At 35.9% G+C, this 18,605-nt stretch overlaps 1 protein-coding gene across 2 annotated transcripts in view; it reads left to right on the plus strand.

The window, feature by feature from the left end:
• The window catches only part of SLCO4C1 (solute carrier organic anion transporter family member 4C1), a 61,786-nt gene that overhangs the window by 18,600 nt on the left and 24,581 nt on the right, over positions 1-18,605 (plus strand). For both annotated transcript variants that reach the window (XR_011425664.1, XM_023617924.2), the window contains exon 3: positions 14,977-15,156. Coding sequence is in view for 1 of the 2 variants with exons in the window: in XM_023617924.2 (XP_023473692.2) it covers positions 14,977-15,156 (180 nt within the window). In the remaining variant the exon portion in view is untranslated. The remainder of the gene's footprint in view (positions 1-14,976; positions 15,157-18,605) is intronic.

Raw genomic sequence — 18,605 nt, forward strand, 5'->3', positions numbered from 1 at the left:
TTAATGCTCACTTGAGGGCATCCTTTGTGGAAGAGGCTCTCAATCAGGAGGAAAAGACGGTCTGTCCAGCGAATGTCAATCAGTGTTTTTCCCCACCAGCTGTGGTGCTTGTGGAATTGTGCCATGTAAAAAGTGGCCAGATAGCATAAAAGGAAGCTAAGCATGGGTTCAGAAACATGCCTTTCCCTCATCAAGGCTGATCTAACTACCTGTACTGCAGATTGATTGCCCAATTTGCCAACTGCAAGAGCCAGTCCTCAGAGCTCCTGATATGGCAACGTTCCCCAGGGCAACCAATAATATACCTCAGGGCAACCAAAATATGTCTATCCTGGTTGCAGTTTGCCCTCTAGGATAAATATATATAGTCATGCACCACATAATGATGTTTTGGTCCATGATGGACTGCATATATGATATATGACAGTGGTCCCATAAGATTAGTACCATATAGCCTAGGTGTGTAGTAGGCTATACCATCTAGGTTTGTGTAACTACACTCTATGATGTTTGCACAATGACAAAATTTCCTAATGACGCACTTCTCAGAACATATGCCCTTGTTAAGCAACACATGACTGTGTTCTAGGTATTAATTTGTTTTCACTGCCTGCAAGGCTTTTATGAACACTCAACGTTATTTGACTTACAAAATGCTTTGTTCACTATTATGTCCTATACAACATTGTTTCTGACCAAGAAACTCATTTGCAGCAGAATAAGTATGGTAACAAAGTCCTGCCCATGAAATTCACTTGTGTGTCTTACTATGTACCCCAACATCCAGAATTGTGTCTGTTGTGTTATAACTTGCGGAATGAGATTTCCTTCCCTACAGAACATGGTATATGCATTAAATAACGCAGAACCCACTCTGTGTTGCTGGATCCTCTGTAGCCAGAATGCACAGGGTAGGGAACTAGGGAGTGGCAATGGATTGGTGCCTCTTGGCAATCATTGGGAAGGATTGTTTTTGATTGAGCTTTCACAGAAATTCTCCAGGAAAACCATTTCAGATAGATTAATTTTAGAGGTAGATTTTGGTTCCCATTTCAATTTATTCCAGAATCATAGCTTCATTCAAATTTTATATCATTTATAGTCAATATTTTTATTTTAAGAGATTTTCAAATTTCTTGGTATAAGATTATATATAGAATTTTCTACTGTTTAAAAAGATTTTTAAGCCTTTATGATCATTTCTATTATATTCATGGTGTTGGATTCTGTTTTTGGGTTAATGGGTTTATGGCCATTCAGGTCATGGGTTTGTAATTTAGAGAAGATAGGGAGATTGATTGTTAGATCTTATATCAAAAATTTTTGTCTCTTTATTTTATCTTGATAGTCAGAAACCCTTATAGAAAGATTTTGAATTCACATGCCAAATTATTTAAGTAATTGATGAATTTTACTTTATGTCCCCATTAAGCATGAGATGAATCTGTTAAAAGCTTAGATTCTTAAGTCTTAGAGATTTTGGAGAAGTTAATCTAATCCTGACTTTACTCATCTGTAAAGTGAGGAAAGTAATACTAGTACCTCTTTTATAGGATTTTTCTGGAGATTAGATAAAATAATACATGCCAGTGAAGAATCTTGTGTAAGATAAGCACTCAGTAAATATTACTATTATAATTGCTATTAGCATGAATGAGTTTAAGACATAAATAAGGCTTGATAAATGAGAAGCCAATGAGTCATACAAGCACTTAAAACTTCAGGGTTTATAACCACTGATGAAGAAAGAAGAGGGCCAGTGATGGTCCCTCCTTATCTGAGGTTTCAGTTACCGGCAGTGTCAACCACAGGAAGTACAAGAAGATATTTTGAGAGAGGGAGAGACCACATTCACATAACTTTTATTACAGTATATTGTTATAATTGTTCTATTATTATTTATTGTTGTTAATCTCTTACTGTGCCTAATTTGTAAGTAAACTTTATCATAGGTATGTATGCATTGGAAAAAATATATAGAGAGGGTTTAGCACTATCCAAGGTTTCAGGCATCCACTGGGGGTCTTGGGACGTATTCCCAGTGGATAAGGGGAGACTGCTGCATTAGTAAATGAAGAAAGAGTTTCCTCTGGGCAACTGGGAGAACTTTTATTAGCAAGTGGAATTTGAACTGAGCTTGAACAATGGGTATGATTTCAGTAGGAGAAGCTTATAGTGTGGCAAGGAATATATTGAATTCCTTATATAGGCAAGGAATATATTGAATGATTTTGATGTTTTAAACTTGATGACTAGAAAATGGATATTATGCACAGATATTGGAAAATCAGGTAGAGAAGTTAGTTTCATGAGAAAGATGGTGAGTTTTGTTTTAGAGATTTGAGGTAGAAATTTGGCATTAGAACTATAGCTCTAGAGCGTAAGAGATAATGGAAGTGCAAAATTGAGATATGCAGACATCTTCACAGTTTCTACATCTGCGACAGTGGATGTCCAAAGGAGGGAGGTAGTAAGAGAGAAGGTGAAAGGCAAAATCCTAAATTTTGGCAATGGGAATCATTAAGTAATCGTTGATAACCCTAACCCTCTAAGATTTGTCTGTCTTTACAAGGGTTAAATTTAAACTTTTTAATTACCTACGGTTGTTTTGTTTTACTTGACATCTTTATCATACTTGAAACCAGTATTTTTCAAAAGTGTGTTTTATAGAGTACTAGTTGTGTGAGATATTAGACATGAATGGAGAAAAAAAAGTAACTTGAATATATGATAGATAATGTATAAAACTTTATCATATTACTTATAAATGCTTGCTTATTACTCTCTAAGAGGAGAGGTGCAATAATAGAGTACAGTGTTTCCCCAACTACTTGACCATGGAACCCTTTTGTTCGTGGAAATTCTTAGAAGCTTAGGGTTCCATAAAGTATACTTGGGGAAATCTTGCTTTATGCCTCTTTAGATGATTGCTCAGCTCATTAAGTTGTAGCTCAAAGATCATGGAGACTACATTGGAGGATCAGAAGAATAGGAATCAGATTATTGGGTGAAGGTGCAAAATGCGACTATGAATAGCATTAACTTTGAGCTTCAATTTCTTCACTTATAAAATGGTTGCAGAAAGTTGTTGTAAAGATTAGGCTAGGAAATGTACATGAAAGATTTGAGTATTGAGAAATGCCATAAAATCTAATCATATTTATTTATATAGTTTTCTTTCCTCCTGAAAATACAACGTGGGTAAAATAGGATATATTTCATTGTAGTTAAAAGTTAGTGTGTTGTTTGTCACAAGATGTTATTCATATTTGTAACTTCAGTGTTTCTCTTTTGTACATTCATAATTTGATCATTGCCTTTTTTGTAATTTCTTATCCATCCTTGTATTGTTTAAAGTATAGTCATGTGTTGCACAGCAACATCTTTTCAGTCAACGATGGACTGCATGTATGATGGTGGTCCCATAAGATTAGTACCATATAGCTTAGGTGTGTAGTAGACTGTACCATCTAGGTTTGTGTAAGTGCACTCTATGATGTTCGTATAATGATGAAATCCCTGTTGTTAAGTGACACATAACTTGTACTCAGTAGCCTCTGCCCACCTGTGTACTCTGAAATCATTTGAAAGTGCTTGTGACACTTCATATACAGTATACTGCTGGATTCTCTACAAAGTCCATGTGCCTATGCAATTTGGAGTGTCTCTTCAAAGTCCAGTCCATGCTATGTCTTGGTAATGACTGATCACGTCATGTTTCCTGACACCCAGTTACACAGATTGAAATATGTAGATTTACATGCATATTTTGAAATTGTAGGGTTATTTTCTTAAATTATATCTTTGAGTATTTTGTTCCACGAGTTTAGTTTTTTTTCTTAGGTACTTCAATTATTTGTATATATGATCTCTTTTGGTCACCTTATGTACTTAACGTTTCCTCTACTTTTTTCTTTATCATTCATTTTACTCACTTTTCTCATTTTGGTACTATATGCCTGTGTTTTCTCAATCTGTTCACTCTTGTGCCCCTTTCAATTTTATCTTCCTTTCTATGGGGTTTAAATTTTTCCCTTTTACTTCTTTCCTGAGTTCTGCCAGTGCTTGTTTCATCTCCTCTTTCTTTCTCTCACCACTTCTTTTCTAAGTTATTTCATTTCTGCTTTGCCATTTTACTTCATATAAATAATTGCTTCATTTCTTGATGCAGTGTGTATTCACATATTTCATCTGTTCCATGAAAATATTTTTGTGGTCAGTGTCCTATCTTAATTTTAATAAAAGTATGTTCCTCTTTTTTCTCATAACATCTTTGTATGGATGCTGTGATAGCTCCTGTGAAGATCACTTTATTGACTCAGTTAGGTTCCCATAGGAGGTGAGTGGTCCCTAGCATCCCAGGCAGGCTGGTTGCACAGGCAGTGGTTCTCTCACCTTTTCAGTTCCCACAAAGATAGAGTCCTGAATTGTCTGTGAGATTCCTTGTGCAGGCTCTTCCCATCCCACCCTCTCTCTTTTTATGAACCAAAGCAGCCCAAGAAGGCCCCGCTGCCACCTGGCTCGTCTCCCATTCCTACGTCAATTATTGCAGGCGAGGGAAATCTGGACTTTGGAGGGTTGCTCTTCACCTCCAAGAAGAGTATTTTTCTTGCAGCTTTCTCAAATCTTCTACCACTAACTGCCCTTAGGCCTGGGCAAGAAGCGCCCTGAGCCCTGTGCTTAGGGGGACCTGTATCACAGACACTGAAACTCAAAGATAATTTGTTTTTCTCTTTAATGTTTGGTGAGAAAGGTTTTTGAAAGACTGGTGACAGGATAAGTGAGCAGAGGTTGTAGGAGAGAGACGTAGGAATTGAGATGCAGTCTCCAGGCCAGAAGATGCTGTTTAGTCTTGGGAATGGTCAAGTTTAAACAAAATCAACAGCTTTTTCTCCTTCTTCAGGGCAGTGGATAGGAGATGGGAAGTGGAGTCAGGGGGAGAAAATTACCGTCACTCCCTGGGAAGGGAGAAAGAGAGGCTGTTTTCGATTGCAGTTAGCCACCTCAAAGTACCTGATGCAGGTAATTAGGCAAACAGAGTTCCCCAGAAAACCATGCTTCTTCTCAGGAGGGCTGGGCACCTCCTGGACGTACTGTCAGAAGTGTGGCTGGGGGAGTGGAAGCCCATCTCAGACCCCTGCCAGGGGTAGTGCAGGATGGGCCCAAAGGAAAACGTGGTCCCTTTTAACTCCCAGGTTTTGAAGGTAAATGCCTGGGGAGGAGCAGGCTCTGGGCCTCTGAGCGGGGTTGAAGGTTGGGCTGAGCTTAATATTTAAAGTCTAAATGTTCTGGTATGTAGATTTTCTTTTTTTTTTTTCTATTTATTTTTATTGTGATAAAATTGGTTTATAAAATTATATAAATTTCAGATGTATATTTTGATTTTTGTGTAGATTACATCATGTTCACCACCCAAAGACTAATTACCATCCATCCCCATACACGTGTCTAAATCACCCCTTTCGCTTTCCTCCCTTCCCCCTTCCCCTTTGGTAACCACCAATCTATGTGATTATTTGTCGTTGTTATTATCTTCTATTTATGAGTGAGGTCATATGGTATGTGACTTTCTTCCTCTGACTTATTTCACTTAGCATAATACCCTCACAGTCCATCTATGTTGTCACAAATGGCCAGATATCATCATTTCTTATGGCTGAGTAGTATTCCATTGTATATATATATATACCACATCTTTTTATCCATTCATCTTTTAGTGGGCACCTAGGTTGCTTCCAATTCTTGGCTATTGTGAATAATGCTGCAGTGAACAGGGGTGCATGTATCTTTATGCATTTGTGTTTCATATTCTTTGCATAAATACCCAGCAATGGAATAGCTGGATTGTTTGGTAGTTTTATTCTTAATTTTTTGAGGAATCTCCATACTGTTTTCCGTAGTGGCTGGACCAGTTTGCACTCCCACTAGCAGTGGACAAGGGTTCCCTTCTCTCCAAAACTTGTTTCCTGTCTTGTTTGTTATAGCCGTTCTGATGGGAGCGAGGTGGTATCTCATTGTAGTTTTGATTTGCATTTCCTTGATAGTTAGTGATGTTGAACATCTTTTCATGTGTGGTATGTAGATTTTCTTTTGCCCTTTTGCCTTTGGTTCCTGCAAATGTTTGTGGACAGGACTGGACGCTGGTTTGCCCCTTAAGTGAAGTTCTGAGTCTTAATTTTATTGGCAACGCTCCTTTGTTCATAAACAACGTAAGAGCTCCCTCTTGTGGTGTATTGTCAAATCACATGCTTTTAAATTAGTGGTGAAAGTATTTTGTCAGATATTTTTTGATTTCCCATTAGAAATTGAAATTCTAGTTCAAATAGTTTCTTCAACTAATAATACTGCAGAGTTCACATAATAGGTAAATCTAGCTATTTTATAAAGCTGTGTTATAACAGAGGCATTTTAATAAATTATCTACTGTTACTTTGATGAATGGTCTTCTTCAGGTCTCCATGCCCTCTCTGAATGAAGCATTTCTTGGTGGGCTGAAATGTACTCTCTAGTTTTTTTTTTTTTTTTCTTCTTTCAGGAAAGGCTAAATCCATAAGCTTTTAAATGTGTTTAAATAATTGTCTTTTGCCTTTATATTTGAATGACAATTTGGCTGAGCATAAAATTTGTGAGTCACATTATTTTTCATGGAGTACTTTTTTGTCATTCCTTTACTATCTTTATGTGATTAATATTGCTTTAGAGAATTCCGATGCCAGCAAAGGGTTTTTTATTTTCCTGTGCATAAGTGACTGTCTTTTTTCCTGAATGTTCAACGAAGTCTTTCTTCGTCTGTAAAGTCCAGTAACTTTACAAAGCACTGTCTTCTTGTTGAAAGTCCTGCATCAGATTTCCCTGGGATGCTTTATCCCCTTATAAATCAATCTTCATTTATTTTGGGAAAGTTTCCTGAGTTTTATCTTTGAGTATATAATTTTTCTGTTGTGATTGATTATGCATAGGTTTGGTTTCCTTTGTCTGGCTCTCAGTTCTATAGTTTTCTCTCTAATCTTTTAAGCCTTTGTTTTTGTTCATTTAACTTTGTTTGTATTTCTCAAGCCTATTTTGTCTGTCCTTGTAATTCTCACAGTCTCTATTCTCTCTTTTGTCCCTTCTGGTTTGACGTTTATTTCCGTGGTAGTTTTCATGTCTTTCCTGAATTCTTTGAGCCCATCTTTTTCTTCCCGTATCTCGCCATGCTTATGAACCTATTAAATCCCTGTTTTCAGCTTTTGATTTTAAGAGGGAATTGTTTTCAACACGTTCTTTTCAAGTATGGCAATATGGTCATTTTTCAGTGAATCGTGGTGACATTTTTCTGTTGACAATTCCGCCCTGTCATTTGCTTTTCCTTTGTGGTTATTATTCACCTTTGAATGAGGCCAATTATTCGTTGGCCAGCTTTTTGTAAGATGTCTGTATTACTTTTCTATTGTTGTGTAACTTATTATGCAAACTTAACAACTTGAAACAGCACAAATATATTATCTTACCGTCTCCATGGGTGAAGAGTCTGACACAGCTCAGCTGGGTTCTCGGCTCAGAGTCTCAAACTCAAGGTGTCAGCTGGCTGCATTCTCATTTGAGGCTCTAGAGAACAATTCTTTTCCAAGCTCATTAAATGGTTGGAAGTTTCAGTTTCTTGGAATTGTTGAACTGAGATCCCCATTTCCTTGACGATTGTCACAGGGGTTGTTCTCAGCTTGTAGAAACTCCCCACATTCCTTGGCACATGGTCATCTCCTTTTTCAAAGTCAGCGACGGCTCATAGAATCCTTTTGCTTCAAACTTCTGTGACTTCTGCTGCTCCTGCCAGCCAGAAAAAACCCTCTGCTTTCAAAGGGCTCATGTGATTAGATTGAGCACAGCCGTATAATCTCCTTTCTGACAAATTCAGTCAACTGATTTAATAACCTTAAATTGCTCTGCGGAATCCCTTTTGCCCCTGTAACATGGTCAAGTTTCGATATTGTCGTATTCACAGTCCCAGGAATTATGATGGGGATTCTTGGGGGACCATCTTGGAGTTCTGCGTAACCTGATATTCATGCAGGAGAGGGACTGAAACCCTGTTCTGGACAGTGTGGATTCTCTCTGGTTGAGACAGATGTTCCTCATAAGTAAGCTATTTAACTTTTACTTTTTCTCACATCCAAAGATTGCTGTTCAAATTTAGAATCTTTCTCTGGCGCCTTGCCTCTCTGATAAACTCTGTTCCCCCATCTGCCCCCACCTTACTTGCTTTTCTGTGATGCTGGGTAGACAGTAATCTTCATGTAGGATGTTCCAATTTGTTTCTAAGTGTATTTAGTTTGTTTTTTCTATCATAAATTGGTTTTTCTTCCATCACATCATCAAACTTGGCATGTGGAGCCCACTGATTTTTTTTGTATATTAATTTTATATTTTTCTACTTTAGTAAATTCTATTGTTTTTAAGTAGTTTTTCCATTGATTATTTTCAGTGTTCCAGAAAGACAATTATAATTGCTGCAAACAGAGAGAGTTTTACGTCTTGATTTCCATTTCATAGGCCTCGAGAGTTCCTTTCTCTTTACCTCTAATACAGTATTGAAAAGTTGCAGAGATAGTGTGCATCCTTGTCCTACTTACGATTTTGGTGGTATGTATGTGTATATGCGTATGTATGAATTCGTATGCATACATGTGTATGTATACTCACTTATGTACCCATATATTTGATCACATTAATTAAATATCTATTCCTATTTTACTTTGATAATATGATTTGGTGTTGACATTTGTCAAATGTCTACTTAAAATCTATGAAAGTGATTGTGTGATTTTTCTAATTAGATCTAATATATTAAATTTTCTTAATAGATTTGCTAGTGTGCTTCTTTAAAAAGTCATGCTGTATTTTTTAATGTTGTTGGGTTTTGTTGCTAATATTTAATTTATGATTTTTTTTTGCATTGATATTCACATATGAGATTGGTCTGTGGGTTTCTTTTGTTGTTAATCTTTTTCACATGTTATCAATTTGTATTCAATTCATAAAAATATATTGGTAATTCTTAATCCTTCTTCTGTGTTCTGGAATAGTTTGAGTAGCATTAGGCATATTATTATTATGATTATTGTCATTATTATTATTTAATATTTAAAGGTTTGGTAAAATTCATCTCTGAAACTATCTGGGCTTGGGAATTAACCATTTTAGATTTTCATATTTATTTGCTAGAAATCTGCTCTAAGTAGACTGGTGATTTTTTTCTTTTTTAAAGATTTTATTTTTTTTCCTTTTTCTCCCCAAAGCCCCCCGGTACATAGTTGTATATTCTTCATTGTGGGTCCTTCTAGTTGTGGCATGTGGGACGCTGCCTCAGCATGGTTTGATGAGCAGTGCCATGTCGGCGCCCAGGATTCGAACCAACAAAACACTGGGCCGCCTGCGGCGGAGCGCGCGAACTTAACCACTCGCCCATGGGGCCAGCCCCTGGTGATTTTTTAAAAGTGTCCTCTCTTTATAATTCATTTCTTTTTTCATGTATTTTTTCTATATATATATATATATAATTTCTCTTTTTATGTTATGTTAGCACTGGTTTACTTAATGATTATTTCAAAGGATTTACTTTTGACTAATTTTATTACTTTTCGTTCTATTAATCAGATTTCTATTCATTTGCTAAAATCTCTATCATTTTAATTAGAGAGGCCTCTTAATTGTTTGCCCTTTTCAGTATTTTTTTGTAGGTGTCCCTTTGCATGTTATTTCCTGCGTAGATACTCTGTGATGAGCTCATCTAGCTCTGGTGTGTTAGTGTTGGGGGTAACTCATTAATGTGAGATATATTTTTAATTTTGATTTCTTTTTTTCTTTCAGTTTTTAATATTTGAATTAGGTGCTTTTCCTATAAGTGCTATTTTAGTTATAGCATATAAATTTTGATGTATATTGTTTCTAGTATTCATCATTTCTGAGATATTTTGTAATTCTGATTTTCTCTGATCTGAGAATAATTTAATAGAGGTTTTTTTTTTTTTTGAGGAAGATTAGCCTTGAGCTAACATCTGCTGCCAATCCTCCTCTTTTTGCTGAGGAAGACTGTCCCTGAGCTAACATCCATGCCCATCTTCCTCTGCTTTATATGTGGGATGCCTACCACAGCATGGCATGCCAAGTGGTGCCGTGTCCATACCTGGGATCCGAACCAGCAAACCCTGGGCCGCCGAAGTGGAACGTGTGCACTTAACTGCTATGCCACTGGGCCAGCCCTAATAGAGTTTTAAATTTTTAAAATTCCAGATAGAAGGGCTTTTCATTTTCTGTTCTGTTATAAATTTCTAGTTTTATTTCATTTTGGTCATAGAATATTTTGTTATTTACTCTTTGGAATGTGTATAGATATTTTTGTAGCATAATATTTGGTCAGTTTTTTTGGAATTGTCCATGGGACCTAAAAATGGAAGGCCAGTTTTATCAGAGAACAGAGTTTGGCATGTTTTCCTCAATTCAGTGTTACTAGTTACATTGTTTTTAAGTTTACTCTATCCTTGCTTATTTTTAACAATTTGCTTTCTTGGACTGAGAAACACGAAAGTTAAAGTCTGTTGTTTTGCCTCTTTCTATCTATTCTTGCATCCCCAGTAGTATCTGCTTAATTAAAATTGGTGCTATATATTTTTATTTACTTATTCTTAATATATATGAAAATTTAAATCTTTTTGTAATTGGTCATTTTATTCTATACTTTAAAAATTTTTTAATAAACTTGATTTTTAGAACAGTTTAGATTTGCAGAAAAATTGTGAAGATGGTATAGAGTTTCCATATACACCACAACTACTTTCCCCTATTATTAACATCTTGCTTTGTATGCTACATTTCTTATGATTAATGAACTAATATTGATACATCATCTATTAATGTTTATACTTATTAACTGAAGCCCATACTTTATTCAGATTTCCTCGATTTTTATCTAATGTCCTTTTTCTGTTCCAGGATCTGATCCAGGATACCATATTACATTTAGTTGTCGTGCCCCCTTGGCTCCTCCTGGCTGTGACAATTTCTTAGACTTTTCTTTTTCTTTTTTTTTTGATGACCTTGGCTGTTTTGAGGAGTATTGGTCAGATATTTTGTAGAAGATCCTTCAACTGGGATTTGTTTGATGTTTTTCCTATGGTTAGACTGGGGTTATGGGTTTTGGGGGGAGAATCACACAGGCAAAGTGCCATTCTCATCACATGATATCAAGGGTACTTGCAATCAACATGACTTATCACTCTTGGTGATCACCTGGCTGAGGTAGTGTTTGTCAGGTTAACCACTGTGAAGTCACTCTTTCTTCCCCCCACTTTCTATACTATACTCTTTGGAAGAAAGTCACTGTGTGCACCCCACACTTCAGAAGTGGGGTGTTATGCACCACCTCTTTGAGGGTGGGGTATCTACATAAATTACTTGGAATTCTTCTGCCCTAGAGATTTGTCTCTTCTCCCATATTTATCTATTTATTCAATCATTTGTTTTGCAGGGTGGATGCATGGATATATCTTTTATACTTTGGGTTATAATCTAATGCTACTTTATTTTCTTGTTCAAATTATTCCAGCCTTGGCTACCTGGAATTCTTTCAGTTGGTTCCTGTGTCCCTTGACACACGTCCATCATTGTGGATTTTTTTGCTTCCTTACTTTTTGGCACTATGAGATACTCCAGGTTCGTCCTGTGTATTTCCTGCCCCAGTCCTAGATTCAGCCATTTCTCCAAGGGGCCCTGGTTTCTTTAATTAGACAATGGGAACTAACTTTATCATTTAGAATACAGTGATTATGGACAGTTCCTTTTGCCTTCAGTGTTGCAGACTCCACTCTTTTCCAGAGTTACTCAGGTCAGCACCCTTTCCCCACACTTTTTAGTAAGGTTGTTTGATACATTTGTGTTAATTATGCTCAGATCCTTTTATCACATTCTACATTTCATCCTGGAACCTATTGACCTCTTAAATGATTTTAAAAAAAATTTGTATATGTTAATATTCACTCTTTGTGCTGTAAAGGTCAATGGATTTTGACAAATACATAGTGTCATGTACAGTGGTTTCACCACCCTAAAAATAAATACCCTATGCTTCCATCTATTTAACACTCTTGCCATCTGCCCGAACCCTTGGCAACCACTCATGTTTTACATTGCTATGGTTTTGCCTTTCCAGATTGGTGTATACTTGAAATCATAAAGTGTGTATCCTTTTCAGGCTGGATTCTTTTACTTAGCAATGTGCATTTAAGATTCATCTATGCCTTTCTGTGGCTTGAAATGTCATTTCTTTTATCAGTTCTAACAAAAGCAATAAGGGGAAATTATTCAGAAATAATACAAAGAGAGTAATGTATTGGATACAATAGTTTTTATAAGTAGATCTTAGTCCTTGTTTATTTGGGAGAAATGATAAAATAAAATCTGATAACTGTTACAGAGCCTTTCATGCACAGTACTGTAAGAAGTGTTACAGTGGGCTGAGATATTGATACCCTCAAACCTTAGACAGTTGAAGTAGTTACAGGAGATTTGTGCTGGAGAGGGACAGCAAAGATCAGTGACACAAAACAAGCATCCAGAAATAAACCTACACATAGGAAATTTAATGAAATCTGTGCTCTTTGGTTAATCCAACAGAGTGCTGCATTCCTGTCTTTTCTCACTGAAATATATTACATATGAAGTAAAAATAAAGTAACAAAAGTGCTAGCATAAAACCCATGTTAATTTATACGTAATCATGGAGAAGGGAAGACTTTCATAAGTCAGATTCAAACTCAGAAACTATGACATAAATTTGAAAAGTTAGTTCACAGAAAAAAACATGCAAATAGCCAATAAACATATGGAAAAATGCTTAATTTCATTGATGATTTTAAAAAATAAAATTAAAAAATTGTGTTTGTGTGTGTATGTGTGTGTGTATATATATATGTATATATTTAACCAGTGAGATTGATAATGATTTAAGTTTTATTATGTAAAGTGTTGCTTCATTGCTGGTGGAATTTTATATTTGTATAACTCTTTGATAAGGCAATTGGCAATATCAAGATACAAATATTTATGCACTTTGACTTAGCAGTTCAACTTTTTGCTTAGGCTTGCACAGATATGCCTAGATAAACTTAAAAATCTTCATCACATTCTTTGTAATGACCTAAATATATGTCTATTATAATAATGTTAATAATATGTTATATTATTAATTATTAAATATGTTGTGGAGTAGGTAAATAAATCACAGGACATTTATGTGATGGAATATTATAACAGTGCCAACAAAGATATTTAAGTACAACCATAAGTTCCAACATCAAAGATGTCCAGGACATACTGAGTGAAAGCTGGAAGTTGTTGAAGATAAGGGTAGTATGTTTAGTATGACCATACATGTGTAAAAAATGTAAATAAATATAAAACATATGAATGTGAGAAAATGTCTGAAAAATGATAAAAGGATCTGATAGAAGGGGTTATTACCTCCATCTGAGTCACATGGAGAGCATAAAATAGAGGCAGGTGGGAGTAAGGCAGAGTTTTGTTTTTATCTTGATATTCTTCTGTGCTATTTAAAATTTGTTTAAACAAACATGTTGAAATCCCATGGATTACTTCCTCTGGAAACAAAGACCAAAACCCGGTAGAATACCCATGTAATCCAAATGTCTACCAGATTACTGCAAAAAGATATTTTCCTCTTATAAAGAAGGCAATTTACCTGTTATAAAAAAGAAATAGAAAAAAATAGTAAACCAAGAAATGCATGTAAATATGTTTAATTTTGCAGTATGTCAAATAATAAGAACTTGTTCGTCTAATCTACTACTAGGAAAATGAATATTTAAATCAGGAATTAGAAGTCATGTGTCTGACGTGGCCAGGGAAGTAACACAAATAATGCTAACCCAACTCAGTTATAAATACAAATTATCTGCCAAAATATTCATCATCCTCTTACAACATGAATATATACAATATTATCGGGTATATTGTAAATTTGAAATTTAAAAAATCCCTATTTTATGCATAGAACTTGCATCTGAAGATTTGATGACCATGAACCAGTTAAAGAATCTTCAAGTTTGGTGCTTTGGGGGCCTTATTTCATCAATCAGGAAATAATAAATCTGGATCTGATATAAAGGAAATGAAAATAGAATTATCTGAGGCCATTGTTAAAATGCAAATTCCTGAATACTACACCAGATTCAAAGGGAAAGGGCTGGGAATATATTTTTCATAACATCCTAGTTCATTAATATTATCAACTGAGTTTAGAAAATATGGATTTACCATAATAACCAGCCTTTGAATGTGATTTTAAAAGAGATTTTAATCAAATTTTAAAGATAATCATTTTTGCTTTGATGGTATTCAAAAGACTATCCTATAGACTGAAAGATTACTTTAAAAAGTAAATTTAATAAAATAGTTTGAGCTGTAAAAAAGAACTAAATATAACTTCCAAATATTACTGCAGTGAATACTGTAGTGAATATTGGGAATTACTCTTTTGGTCCAAATACCCTATTACCTAAGTATACTTTTAAAATGTGTTTAAGATGTTGATTGGTATGGTGGTTATATTGTATTTATGACTTGGAAAAAAATAAAGGCTAATTTTTTCCCCTTAGTTTGAAAACTATCCTGGTACCACTTGCTTGGTACCATCCTTGGTATCCCTGGTACCACTTGCTTCAATTGTGTTTGTATTAATTTACCTGAAAATATTTTAATTTTGATTCTTAATATTTCTCAGTTTTGTTGTATATTTTCTAAATTTTGACATGATAATATTTCATAAATTTTCTTTAGTAATATATGTATTTTAAAATAGTTTAAATATAATCAAAGCGATTGGAAGAAATAAGGAAGGTTATGTTAGGCAAGTATAATTTGTAAGATATTTAAATTACTAGCTACATTTCTATAAATTCACAATTTTATTTTTTTCCCCTAAAGATACTTGCTTAACAAGGAATAGAACCGGTTGTACCTCTTCGAGTTCTTCACTTTCTAGCTACTTGTATGTCTTCATCTTGGGACAACTATTGCTTGGAACAGGAGGAACTCCTCTCTATACCCTGGGAACAGCCTTTATTGATGATTCTGTGCCCACACACAAATCTTCTCTCTATATAGGTAAGTTGGCTTTCTAATATAAATGTCTCAGTATTATTTCATCTTACTGCTTGTAAGTAAAGCATACCATATGCTTATGAAAAAGTTAGTTGTGAAGAAGACATGATGGAGGGGTCCAAGATAGGGGCACAGGAAGACCCTGACCTTACCTCCTCGAATGGACACGCTGAATCTACACCTGCATATGGAGCAGTTCCTCCTTGAGAAGAACTGATTGCACAGCTTCTGCACAGCAAACGAGAGCGATGGGTAGGAGAGAGGAAGACTGCACCCTCCACACGGACCTGCAGCAGGGAGGAGTATCACCGAGGGGCCTGAGTGCAGGCTTTCCTGCCCTGGAGCACATCAGAAAAACAGTGGTTTAAGGGGCACCCAGACTATATGAGAAGGAAATCCATTACTAACCCAAAGAAGACGTACAGCTGGCCAACAGACACATGAAAAGATGCTCAACATCACTAATCATCAGGGAAATACAAATCAAAACCACAATGAGATACCACCTCACACCTGTCAGAATGGCTATTATCAAAAAGATGAAAAATAAGTATTGGCAAAGATGTGGAGAAAAAGGAACCCTTGTACACTGTTGGTGGGAATATAAATTGGTGCAGCCACTATGGAAAACAGTATGGAGGTTCCTCAAAAAATTAAAAGTAGAACTACCATACAATCCAGCAATTCTTCTTCTGTGTATTTATCTGAAGAAAATAAAAACGCTAATTTGAAGAGATATATGCACCCCTTTTTGTTCATTGCTGCATTATTTACAATAGTCAAGATATGGAAGCAACCTTAGTGTTCATTGATAGATGAATGGATAAAGAAAATGTATATGTACAATGGAATATTACTCAACCATAAAAAAGAATGAAATCTTGCTATTTGTGACAACATGGATGGTCCTAGAGGGTATTGTGCAAGTGAAATAAGTCAGACAGAGAAAGATAAATAGTGTATGATTTTACCTGTCTGTGGAAACTAAAAAGCAAAACAAATGAACCACCAAAACAAAACAGACACAGACTCATAGGAAACAAACTGGTGGTTACCAGAGGAGCTGGGGGGGATTGGAGTGGGTGAAATAGGTGAATGGGGACAAATTTCCAGTTATAATAAGTAATGAGATGTAATGTACAGCATAGGGAATATAGTCGATAATATTGTAATAACTTGGTATGGTGACAAGTGGTAACTACGCTTGTGGTGGTCCATTTTATAATGTGTATAAATATCAAATTACTATGCTGTACACCTGAAATTAATAGGACATTGTATGTCATTTATACTTCAAAATAAAGTTAGTTGTAATTTCATAGGTTATTCCATTAGATAAATGCAATATTACTTTTTTTGTTTAATTACCTACTGACATCATGTCCTTCGGTTGAATGCAGTTATGAGTTTTGTTGACATTCCTGCTCCAATTCCTGTTCTGGGCACGCCAGCCTTCCTGGAAGAGCCATCCAAGCAGTAGGCTGTCTAGATTGTTTGAATTCCAGGCTGATCTACATAGGGTGTGGAGAGTGAACTGTGCCCTTCTATGTGACTTACTACATCTTACTGGACTTAACTAGAGTCAACAAAAGAAACCACACTCGTTTTCTTTTTTTTCACTTGTGATCTAATTCTATGTAGCATAAGTTTCTCTTAAATTCCTTCCCTGTTGTTCCTGCAAGGTAGAGCTGACTAGACTATGCATGGCCCTACATCCAATTAATGCATAATTTATTTGCACATAAGTTTTCACTTTATCTGTCTATTATTTTAATGTAGGAGAGTGTCTTAGTCCATTTGGGCTGCTATAACAGAATGCTATAGACTCGTTGGCTTATAAACAACAGAAATTTATTTCTTACAGTCCTGGAGACTGGAAAGTCCAAGATCAGGGTGCCCATAGATTTAATACCTGTTGAGAGCCTGGTTCATAGACAGCCATCTTTTTGCTGTGTTGTCAAATGGCAGAAGGGATGAGGGAGGTTTCTGGGGCCTCTTCTTATAAGGACACTAATCTCATTCATGAGGGCTCCACTCTCATGACCTAATCACTTCCAAAGGCTCCACATCCACATGCCAACACACTGGGGATTAGGTTTCGACGTGAGTTTTGGAGGGGATGCAAACATTCAGTCTATAGCAAGGACCTATTGCCATAGTCATTGGAAGTCAAGTGTGTTCAATGCAGCCCCGAGAGAGACTACTAAATTGACTTAGGCTCATCCCTAGTCTGGAAGCCACTACACTTCTACTTGTTTTCTCTTCTTGTTTTACCTTGGTCTCCGTACAAGGTCTGATGCTCTCTCTCTACACCTTCTGGCTGATCTGCACAACTTCTCCTGTATTTACTAATTTTAACAATTGCTTTTATTTCAGTTAGCTAATAGCAATGCTTTTCACTCTTCCCGTTCAACAGATTTCCTTTCTGAAGTCCTCTTCTGATCAATACTTCTCATAAAACAATTTTAATCTTTATGTTCTAGTAACACACAAACATAGGGAGTTTTTCAGAAATTACTTAAACATGGAGGGGAGTGGAGGCCTGCAAGCCCTTCCCAGATTTGATAATTCTCTAGGAGGACTCAGGAGACTCAGCATATACTCATTCTTATGGCTATGATTTATTACAGCAAAAGGATACAAAGCAAAATCAGCAAAGGGAAGAGGTGCATGAGGTGAAGTACAGACAAAACCAGGTGCAAGCTTCCAAGAGTTCGCTCCCTCCCAGTGGAGCCCTATAGGTCACAATTAATTCCGCCAGCAACGAGTTGTGAGAACATGTGTGAAATGTTCTCTACCAGCTAAGTTTATTAGAGATTCAATGCCCAGGGATTTTATTAGAAGTTGATCATGTAAGGACCCTCTGCCTTGCACATACCACAGTTCTAGACTCTCAGAGGGAATACAGGTGTTCAGCAAAACCACATCGTTTATACGAAAAGTTTAGGCACAGTGAGCCACACTTATTAGTTAGGGAATGGTGGCATCTCTCTGGATATTTAAGATCTCAGATCCCAGACAAGGGCCAACCTTGCAAGCGGGTCTTTCTAAAGATAGCAGTCACAGACCTGCATGTTAACTCTTTCCTGTATTATGGGAATTTATCAAACAGTAATTTTTGAAGGTAAAAGAGAAAACAAAAGTAACAAAGCTGGGAGCTTGTTTTAATTTTGTCCCTTTTATTTTTCTGTTAAGGAAGAAACGAACACTTCTTTTAGTTATAGTATGTTATATATATATATATATATATATATATATATATATATATAGTTTTTTCAGTTTCAGAAAACCAGTATGTTTCATTGGATAATTAGGTTTTGTTGAATGAAATCCTTCCTTTCTTATGCTTTTAATATTTGTAGACTTCCCCATTTCCAAAATCTTCCTACATTCTTTCTTTCTTTTAAAACAGTCTCTATTACTGGTAGCATACATTCCTCTATGTGAAATGC

Source organism: Equus caballus, chromosome 14 (genome assembly GCF_041296265.1).
Source record: "Equus caballus isolate H_3958 breed thoroughbred chromosome 14, TB-T2T, whole genome shotgun sequence".
Lineage (NCBI taxonomy): Eukaryota > Metazoa > Chordata > Mammalia > Perissodactyla > Equidae > Equus > Equus caballus.